Source organism: Cynoglossus semilaevis, chromosome 13 (assembly GCF_000523025.1).
Source record: "Cynoglossus semilaevis isolate Cse_v1.0 chromosome 13, Cse_v1.0, whole genome shotgun sequence".
In the NCBI taxonomy this organism is placed as follows: Eukaryota; Metazoa; Chordata; class Actinopteri; order Pleuronectiformes; family Cynoglossidae; genus Cynoglossus; species Cynoglossus semilaevis.
In genome coordinates this window covers 19195966-19207142 of record NC_024319.1, presented here as the reverse complement: position 1 = coordinate 19207142, position 11177 = coordinate 19195966, and the positions used below count along the sequence as shown (strand labels likewise).

The 11177-nt window shown below is 38.4% G+C and overlaps 1 protein-coding gene across 1 annotated transcript; it reads right to left on the bottom strand.

The window, feature by feature from the left end:
• Window positions 1-4126: 4126 nt before the first annotated feature.
• Window positions 4127-9665, bottom strand: mc2r (melanocortin 2 receptor). The gene is made up of 2 exons (XM_008324090.2): window positions 5145-9665; window positions 4127-4941 (listed from the first exon to the last, which is right to left on the bottom strand). The coding sequence occupies exons 1-2, from the start codon at window positions 5513-5515 to the stop codon at window positions 4392-4394; spliced, it is 921 nt and encodes a 306-aa protein (XP_008322312.2). The 5' UTR covers window positions 5516-9665; the 3' UTR covers window positions 4127-4391.
• Window positions 9666-11177: the final 1512 nt, after the last annotated feature.

Below are 11177 nucleotides of genomic sequence, written 5' to 3'. Positions count from 1 at the left end.
CTAACTTTTGTTTACTGTCGGATTATTTCAGCTGCTGTTGATCATTTGTTTTTCGATTGCTGCAGCGTTTGCATGCCTCTCGTGCCCTTTCTCCCTTTGCGATGCAGTATTAGGCCGGGGACATGCTTTTTTCAAATATGTGTTGGTCTTTTTGAGTCAGCTTGGGGTAAAACTGTCATCATCTGACTCTTTCTAGCAATGCCTGCAGACTCTGCACCATGAAAAGTTTATAGTTGCAGGAAAACCATGATGAATATGACAGTTTACAATAAATCTCTGGTTTCAGGCACCAACATAAGATCACCATCTATTTCACTCTGAATTGGATGGTAACAGTCACTGCATCCTGTGTTTTAAAATCAAAACTAGAATAATGCATGAAACATGTGTGAATGTGTTCAAAGTCAACAATCATCCTCCTAGTTGTTCACACTGAGCTGCTCAGCAGGTTGTACATCAGTGTGTCTCCTGTCTCATGCATATTGTAGCTGTTGTAGCCAGTGGCTTCACGCAGTCATCCTGTGTCACACTGCATAAAAACTAACTTTATGAATGTGTTTATTAGCATCACTTTTGAAATGTGAAGTGAATGTACAAAGGTGTAAAGCGCTCTTCGTAACAGTGTCTCATCAGTGTCTACCTCTCAGCTGAAAAGCTTAACTGAACTTTATTGTGAAAAGTTTAAGAAAAAAAAAACCCCATGCATACAAGAAATCCATCACAGCCTTGTCGTTGATACCATTTAATTTGTTTACCATGTTAACGTTTACAACACCAGATCAGTGCCTCATTTCCAAAGAAATTTGTTTTGTGTCTGTAACTATTGGATGACACCCTCTAGTGTTTAACACTGCACATTTATACCAATGAATTGAAGATGGCCACAACATCAATAAGTTCCTTCAAGGTGTTGTGGCTCAAACTGGCTCAAACAAAATGGTTCTAATGACAGAAGTGTCGCACAGGTTAAACCTTAGAACTGCTTTATTGACACTAGCTACATGTCTAGACCCGGTTAGCTAAGAATATTCTTTCAAGCAGACGAGTACTGTATATTAACAAAGCATCATAATGGAAAATTCTTCTGATTCTGTTCTTCTACAGAAGAATTGCTTGCTGACTACTAATGGCTCTGTGGCTGCACAGTGTGTGCCTAATTTATTTCTGCACCAGTTCAAGCAGTTTTGTCCAAAAGTTCAAAACTCTGCAGGTTAGCTTTAACATCCACTCTCAATGGGCCACAGGTATAAATGTGTGTGTGAATGGTTGTCTGTCTCTGTGTGTGTCTCCCTGATGTATTGGTCAACTGAGGGTGTATGCTGTCCTCACCTGGTGACTGCTGGGATTGGCTCCAGTCCCTCCCCAGTGACCTAGAAAAGAATTAAGTGAAACATTAAAAAAATATATATATTAATTCTTCAGGATCTAAAATATGCCTCCAACAAGGTGCTGCTGGCAGATGGTTAATGCCTCTGTGCCTGCTACAGGACCAAGCCTTTTTTATAGTTCCAAATTATATACGTATATGGCACTGCACTAACTAAAAAAATGTAAATTTCTCCACACACTGAACATCTCAGGGGGTGGAGCGTAGAACGAAATGCACCTCTGTTATGAAACTGCATATGGACACAGAGCTCCATGGAAATGAGGCTCGATCCACAGCACTTTTACACATGCACACAACAAGAGAAGAATATATTGGAGTATTTGTCATTGCCTTAATGTAGTTTCATATTCACTGTAGCTGTTTGCTGTTGTGTGATCATTCACTCCCCCCCACCATAGTGTGTGTGTATATATATATATATATATATATATATACATATATATATATATATATACACATATATATTCCCACTTTAATATGTGAGTGTTTTGTTTTTCTATTGCTCTTAAATGGACTGTATATGCTCCTATAAATGCCCTCCATTTAGATGATTCTTCGTGTTTTATCACTCTGGCAACATCCTGGAGAGAAGTGAAGTCTACATGTGGGTTTGCTAATTGCATGCCCAGTCCTACATAGTGTGCATTCAGTGTCTGGGGGTTAACTGCCAGGGGAACATGTATTTTTCCTGTCAGCTCTAACAGTTATTTTGTGTTGTTTATTAGAAGTGCTTCATTAATATTTGTCAGCAGGTTGAATGCAGAGATGTTTACATTATCGCTGTTCGGTGGTTGAGGTTCTCTGTGGTCCTGTGAATAGTGGTAAAGTGATATTGAAGTTAATGTAAGAGAAAAGTACAGTATAATGTAAATAAATAAAACACATTGTCTGTCTGTCAACATCCTCTGTCTGACATTGGAATTTTCTTTTAACATCATTGTGATAATTGCTGTGCAGATAGGGTCGCCACCCATTCCGTTGAATACAGAATCGTCCTTTATTTGGCAATTAAATGTTGCGCCCCCTATTGAAACAATAGTTGTGCCTTGTCCAGAAGATGTCAGTGGATGGGTACAGCATAGTTTAGTAAACGTTTGTGGTTTGATTGATTGTTTAGGATGTTGTGTGGAATGGATGGCCATTTGTTTAATATTCTGTAGTGTTGGCCAATATAAATACTGTAGTCTAGTCTAAAAGACACAGCAGATGAAAAAAAATTAGAATGGTTGCAGTGTGTGACATCAGACACTGAACAATTCACTGCTCACTTTAAAAGATGGTTATTCCTAACAGTCAGTTTGACTTGGTCCAGATGAAAGAAAGTGAACTACTCATCATTGTGACACAGCACACTTGGCAGCTGGTGGACTCGAAACTGAAACCTTCCAGACCCAAGTCCACTTCCTTAACAACTAAGCCACCACTGTCCCATGAACAGCACATATTGAAAGGTAAGTGTTACAGTAGGTCATGGTAGGAAGCAGGCTGGACCCATTTGAAGTACTAGGGAGACTCTCTTCAGGTACAGCAGATTTATTAACAGAGCAAAGACAGAAACTCACAGGAATGAGGCATCAATTGCAGGCATCATGCAAAATTACCCCTGTTTCTGATGCTATGCCCCGTGAGTAAAAAAACACCCCCCCCCCCCCCCCCCAAAAAAAAAAAAAAAACCCCTCTCTTCACAAACAAATACAATGATCCCACAAAGACAGCGTGAGGGAGAGAGCTATATATACCCTGGGCACCAGGTGACACCAGTGAGACTAATGACAGAGACACAGGTGAATGTGATCACTAACCCCACACAGCAGGCAGTCCTAACAGTGGGTTTTTGACTATTCATCCCTATGGTTGGCATTTGACTGTATTAATGTAAATTTAATATTGTTATTTATTTATTTACAATGGTAACATCATTGTTTGAAATGAAAAAGATGAAGTTGAAAGTGCACTGCTCACTTTACCTTTTGTTGAAGTATGCAGTTTAATCTGGGGTTGGGGGGCAGATCTCTGTTCTGGTTCTGACTCCTTTCTGGAAACATCTCTGTCTCAGATCAAGTCAGAACTGTGAGAACTTCATCACTGCTGAGTTTAATCTAATCTAAATGTAATGAGCTCGGTGTCTAACAGAAATAGATTAACTTCTTCTCTTTAAGGACATCAAGCTGTTCGTCCTCATTCTAACTTGAGTCCAAGGATTTTAAAAAAGACAAAAAGTTAAGTTGTGTTGTGTCCTGAAACTAAATGGCCAGACGCTGGTCACCTCAACTGTTGTACATGTAAAATGATGATTTAGGCGCAGACACAAGCAGTGCTTTTGAAGAAATGAACTCTTTCCAGTTAATTTTTTTCTTTTGTTGTTTAATATATTGACAGTTAGTGGAGTAAAAAAGACCAGGCCAGTTTGACTTTTGATCAGAGATAAATGGTGCAGTGCTTTTGTGAGTAAATGTGCATTTTTTGTATTCTGTTATTTAATTTAACAACTTCAGTTTGTGAGGTAGACAAGACCATTCAGTTGGTAATCATATTTAACTTCACAAATAAAGGTGGAGGTCATTGTATTTGGTCATAATTTGTCATTAGTTCATTTAGTTTAAAAGGAAAATGATGATAAAATTGTATCATGAAAAAAAAAAAACCCTGAATCCTACCACGAGTTGAGTATATTGTTACAGACTGATCTGGTATGGGATTAGGGTTGATTTCTTAATATACAGTTATATTAGCCAATATAAATATATATGGCCATTTATAGAACACATCATATTAAGGATTAACAGTTAAGAGGTTCAAATATTTTGAGAATGTTTTAAACTCCGACTCAGTTACATCACAAACAAATGAAATAAAGCTACAAATGACATTTGTCTGCTTCAGAGATCAGGTTGAAAGACGAAAAGGAAATTAAACGATGTATTTAAAGGTGTTAATGTTTGAACACAGTGAATGTGAAGAAGTCATCAGTTAAAGAGCACTGAATAAGTCAATGGTTTCTCTACACACACTGCCTCCAGTTTGAACAAAGCAGCATCCTCCTAAAAGTCTGTCTGAGCTCAGCACTGCGGAAGGCGTAGATGGCCGGGTCAATGAGGGCGTGGCTCATCAGCAGCAGCATATGCAGCTGGAAAAGCGAGCGATAACACTCGCAGTAAGGGTTGGTGGGACACACCATGATGATGATCAGGTGGAGGAAAAACGGGGCCCAACAGACCACAAAAGTCCCCACCAGGATGGTGAGTGTCAGGGCGCCTCTCATGCTGCTGCCCCGCCACTGCCACCTCCTACCACCACTAGAGGGCAGAGATGCAATCTTGCGCGCATGTATGCGAGCCAGCATAAAAATGAAGATGTAGAGGAAGCAGATGATGGCCAGGGAGAGGAGGAAGAAGATGACGAAGTAGATCATGATGAAGGTGGAGTCAAAGAACCTCACCATGAGAATAGCTGACAAACCACACGTGCTCCAGATGATGGCTAGGACAGCCCTGGTGCGCTGCATGGTCATGATGTTGTGATAGCGCAGAGCATGGAAGATGGTGATGTAACTGCAAATGAAAAATAACCGATGAAGATGTTTCCTGACATGTGATTCACTCCGTGAAGTTTCAATAAGAGAGAAACTGATCATTTGGTTTAGTTTTGGTAGAAAACATCTATCTATGGTCAGTTTTGGACTTTCGCAGCATCTAAAAACTAAAACTGATCCAAATAAATCCCTGGTGTGCAGATAAATGCTGTATGAACTTACCGGTCCACAGCAATAGCCAAGAAACTGGAGATGGAACCAACGAAGGACATGCACAGCAGAGAGTCGATAATATCGTCCAGCTTGGTCTCGGAAGAACCCGTCTTCTCCAGTGTGCCACTGTCAGCGAAGGCGATCATCAGCGTCTCGAAGGTTTTGGTGAGGCTGGCGACGGTGTTGAATGCTGCCAGGCTGCAGATGAAGCAGTACATGGGAGAGTGAAGGTTACTGTTCCTGATGACCGCCACCACCACCAGGAAGTTCTCAGCCAGGCTGACTAATCCAATGGTGGTAAAGACAGAGACTGGGACCCTGACTTCAGGGCAGTCAGACTGGACCACGGAGGACGTGTTCATACTTATATTATAATCCATTCTAGTTGTCAGGGAACCTGTGTTATCCTCAGACTTAAAACCCAGCTGAGAAATATTTTATAGTAGTATTGTGTTGAATGTGTTATATCAGATAATTCAACAGTGTTTCTATGTTCTTGTTGTTGATACGTGCAGCAACAGACAATTACAGTCAGGAGATGGATCTGAGTGGGTCTGCTGATGGTGAGGGAGATGTTCTCAGATGATACAGTGTTCCATTTCCATGAACATGGAATAATTGATGCTGACTGTAGACTGATCTAAGTCCATGATATTCATCTCCTCAGTGTGCTTTCCACATAGTGTTTCAGATCAGTCATGGTCTCTGGTCATGGGACAGTGTCTGCCTCTCTGTTTGGAGAAAAGGACAAATGTCCTGCTCTGCATCAGATGGGAAGTGTGATTAGAATTCTGTGGTTTCCTATTGTTGCTCCTTTGACCGGCGTCGATTCAATAATGTCTGCACCAGTCAGTCCATCTGTTCGATTCTCGGCTTGTGGAAAAACAAACACTTCACATGTCACAGATGCCAAAGGCCTCACGACTTCCTGTCTAACATTCATAAATGGCATATCCATAATTTAACATGATGGTTTCCAAACATGATGTGAGGGAAGTCAGATTCCTGTAACCAAAGATTCCTGTAACCAATGCATTTAACCAAATGTTATCAAAAATTGGTTCAAACTACAATTCGTTCAACTATCAGTGAATTATCTGCTTTTCTTATGCATTTATAAGCCATATAAAAATGTCAGGGTATTTAAAATAATAAAATAAAATGTAAGTGAATTGAAGCAAAATAAAGGTACATCTTAGATAAACGCAGCCAAAGTCAGTCTTAGAGAGATTACATTTAGGTTATGAAGTATAATTACAGATAATAACTGACAATAACATTAAGTGACTATTTAAGGGTTAGGGTCTAAAAGTGAGACTAAAACTAAAAAATATCAAAACTGGGGCTGTAAAACAAACACATTTGTCTAGTTAATCACAGGGTAGGTTTGCATTGACCACAATTAAACATGATTAGAAAGGCGAATCAACATTTGTTAATGTGACAAAAGAAAACCCTAAAAAAACATGAAAACAAAGGTAAGGCAAATAGAAAATAAAAAAGTAAGTTAAAAAGAGAAGAACTGGTGTTAGCAACAGGCCTTTTTATGGCATGTTATCCCTTTTCAACCTATTATTATGACATAAAAAATATGAAATGTTTAGACACTAAACATTAAACTGATCCCAGTGCAGCCACAAAAAGTGAAGCCTGGGTCAAAGGGAATACATGTGCTGAGTGTGTTTGCTACAGAATGACTTTATTAAACCGCCGTACTGCCTTTGCAACAATAATAATAGTATTTTGTGATGGTATTTTGCTGATGTAACACCTCTGGAGTTGACAAGGCTGTAACACACTGGGCTGCGAGAGCAACAGAAATGTTCTTTCCGTACGGCACTGACTGAGCATGAGTGTGAGGCTGCAATTTGTACTGCATGGTTAAATTTAGAAGTGTGACTGACAGCTGGGATATCCAGTTGTCTGGTGGCAGGAGATGGTCACTGATGTTGTAACATTTAAATGGACAACCACACCATGCTTTATCTCTGTTTTTTCTCTCAACTGGATTGTGAATTACTTTAGCATGTTGTCAAAATTAACCAGTAGTGCATTGCGGATTTTGTTCAATTACTTATTTACACCGTGAGGGAAGCGGACAGTGTTTTTCATCACCATCACATCTCTGTTAGTTTTGATGCCGCACCAAATAATGAATATTAAAGGTGCAGTTACTTTTCTGAGCTTCCTTGTCTCGTTAGCTATCCACCTCTATTACAACTTGTCACAATAAACTGATTTTGTCACTTTGGGTCAAATCAATAGCTGGAGATAAAGTATTAAGGTTTCCAGCTTACCTTCAGGTATCTATCAGCGGGGATCTGAGTCAGTTGAGACAGTACAGTATATTAATCATAATGAGATGCTACACTGATGCTGCATGAACATACTGCGATGCTCTGCTATAACCTGGAGGTGTTCTGAGGGGGCTGAGAGGTGAGGGGCTTAGTGCAAGTCATTCAAGTTCCTTCAAAACAGAAAAAAAATGTGGAAATGGTCTAAGAGACTAGATTTATGAAAGACAGCGATGAAAAAAATCTTTAAAAAATGCTCTGGGCCTAATTAATTCTGTGCCTTGCTGCACATTTAACTCACACAAATTGACCTGAAATATGGAATTACCTTTGCACCCACTGCCATGAAAAACAAAACAAATTAAAAATATTAAAATAATAATAATATATAATAATATATTATACATAAAATCTACATAGATGCAAATACAGACCTACCGTAAGGGTAATAAAGGAATACTGCCGGGTACTACCAGGTTATTAATATTCCTACAAAAATGAGGAGTCAAATACATTTGTTTTTTTCTTCTCTTCAATAATGTTATTACATTACATTACATATTACAATAATGTTATCTCATTTATTCCACATCCAATAGAGGAAAAAAAAGCTAAAAAATTGACTTATAATTAATAAAATGTTTATTCAACCTAACTGTGACTTTTGAATATTCCTTTCGTTTTCTTGTCTATCTTTCTATTTAAAACTGTTAAATGTCAGCCATCACAAATGCACAGTGACCAAAAACAGTAATTATCTGGAGCCATTAACTTGTTTTGTTTTAGCATCTTGATCAGAGTTTAACAGATGTCTTTTTAGGAGGTGGTTTCACAGGTTTTGCAGCAGATCACCATGAGAAACTAAGCAGTGCTGCGTAAGGTACACACAGAGCACAATGGAATGATCTAAGTTTTTCCTGTTTGCTTGAAGTTGATCACGATTCCCTTCACAGCGGTCGGCTAAGTGAGCCATGACAATGAAGAGCCATCTCCAAACAGTGAGCTCCCATTGAGAGACGATCAAAGGCCCTGTGAGTCAGACAGAGCGGCACAGAACAACAGTAGTAATGCTAATGCACGAGGCGACACAAAGTCTTTTCATTCTCCATCAGACCTATATTATAGTGAAAACTCTTACTTCCTGATTCTATTTGTAATTTTAAAAGCCTCAGAGCCTCTCATTCTCTCCAACAAATGCCTGTCTGGTCATCATCTTTCTCTGGTTTTACAAGAGACTATTCACTGGTTTTCTGTGCAGCTGTATTAGTGTTTAAAGCCTTAGTGGGGTTTTTTGGGTACTAAAAGCAGCAGTATATGAGCATGCACTTACTGTACAATAACAAACCCCTATAGAGCAATAAAAGAAAAATATTGCTCTGCTTTCAGCTGTCAGATTTCAGTCCTTGGTCAGATTTTACCGGAGTAGAAGATTAGAAATAGGAAAAGACATATATGAGCCTTACTTTGTTTTCCAGTTGCTACCAGCGGCAGAAACACATCTGCTATCTAGGCAGACTTTTAGGAGATGATTTGTCCTGTTTGGTGTCTAGAGAAAAGGTGGCAAAGTAAACTCATCTACCAAAAAGGGTTCTCATGTGGGAGGGACACCGAACAGTGTTTTTGTATCCTTGAAAGGCTGCTGCACCAAGGCTGGCTTATGTGTCATTTGGTCCATTTCTGTGTTTTTCTTGTTTGTTAGTATATCCATTAATGACAAATCGGCACAAGGCTGGTCAGAGTGCTGCACTATCTGGGCCTCTCACCTTATTTTCTCTCTTTGGCAGACACTACATCACAGCATTGTTTTCTTAATTAAATAAAACTATAGTATTGTGAAAAAAAAAAACATCTGGCCATCTCTATAAAACATTTTTTAACCCTGGGAGTCTTTTAGTTAGAAACTTTAGGTTTCTGTCAATTCTTCACATTACTATAGCATAAATCATTGTTGAGTCTTAAACCCTGGGACATGGCCCATTGTTGTGCAATGACAGATCATCTGGTGTGCCATGGAAAATTAGAAAATTTATTTAGTGGAAATATTATATTTTCTTCTGTCTATATACTCTGCCACAGGGTGGCAGCATATGTCTTTAAAAAAAGCTGTTGAAGGAGATCCTTTTGTGTCTTTCCTTAATTCCTCTATCAGCGTATCAACGTTCTGTTCAATTAAACAGGCCCAGCTTTCACACTAAGTAAGCAAGTTGTGAGTAATTTAAATTTTTTTTCAAGTTTAACAAACTCCCATCTGCCCTCCATAATGGTCAATCCATTTAAATCAATTTATTACCAAAAGAAACTGCTATTTGAAGGAGCAAAAAAGAAAAGTTCATACATATTATACTGAGATTCATTAAAGAACAGGGGAGAAAGTGTTTCAAAAACAACCAGACCTTCTAATGCAGTAATAAGAAGTATCTTCAGATACTGATTTATGTATCAAAAGGTCCAGTCTTCACCCAACCTAGGCCTCAAAAATATTAAAACAGTTTGGAGTCAGAGGTCACAGTGTAAAGGTCACAAGGCAATCAAAACAGATTTGTGTTCTGCTTCAGGGATTTATTTCCATATTCTTCTATTCTTCTCAGTTGATTTAATTGATCTCTGGGACAAAGTGAGACGAGAAATGCTCAGCAGGGTTAAGTGTTTGGTGCTGGATGTTTCTTTTTTGACTTGTCACCCTCAGATTTCACCTTAACATTTTTCTGTGCTGATTAGAAGGTCAACAAGAAAACCTTCAACTCAGGGTGAAAAACTCATTGCTTATTTAAAAACACTTAAAACTGTGGTCAAAACACCTCCACTAACTCCCTTCATCCCTTAAAAAACATTAACACTTTACATTTACAAAGAAAATATATAAAACACGTTTCTAAGCAACAAACTGCTTCACTGATCTTGACTTCAAGCACGTCAGACTGTTATATTTATGCTCTTAGTATTTGAATACCACAACAAATCCTGACATTGGAACAACTGAAGGAGATGCTAGGTTGGTTGAACAGTAGGATTCAGGAGGTTCTGGAACTCCGTGATAATGATAAGGATTGTTTCAGTCTCGTGGCAACCGAAAGGGCAGCCTTCAACTTTTTAGTTAGGTCAACAATTTGTTTTTCTTTAGTTTTTCCAACAAGAGTTTAGTTACCACAATGAAAAAAAAATGTCTCCAACAACAACAACAAACACTTAGTTGTTTGAACTTTCCATTTTATGTCAACATAGTAAGGTGAATAATGTTAACCACCTCTTTCTCTTATTTTGCATCATCTATCATTTATTAGTTGACTTAATTTGAATACATTACTTTAAGACAATGATGCCTTCATTTCAGAGAAAAGTTGGAATTCATCTCCTAACCAAAGCAAAATCTGTAAGCATTTTCTGGTCATTTAAATAATTTGCACTTTACACATTGACCCATATCAATAAATATAAATCTGCTTTTTTGGACTGAAACAATCTACTTTATTTAAGTAACAAATTGGCATGGTGCATTCATACGACGTGAAGGGGGATAAAACAGACTGAAGCTGCCAAAAAATGTTTTTACGTCATTCTCAGAGATTAGGCTTTACTTTAATAACATTATTATCCTTATTTTGACCAAAAAGGGCCTCAGTTGAGTTCTAAAAAAACTGTTGCCAGGCATCAGGTAAAAGAAAAGCCAGATTCACATTATCAGAATTAAGTCCCTTGCTTGAAGACGTGCCAGGGAGATTTGTACATTTCAATCCTTAAAACACGTCAT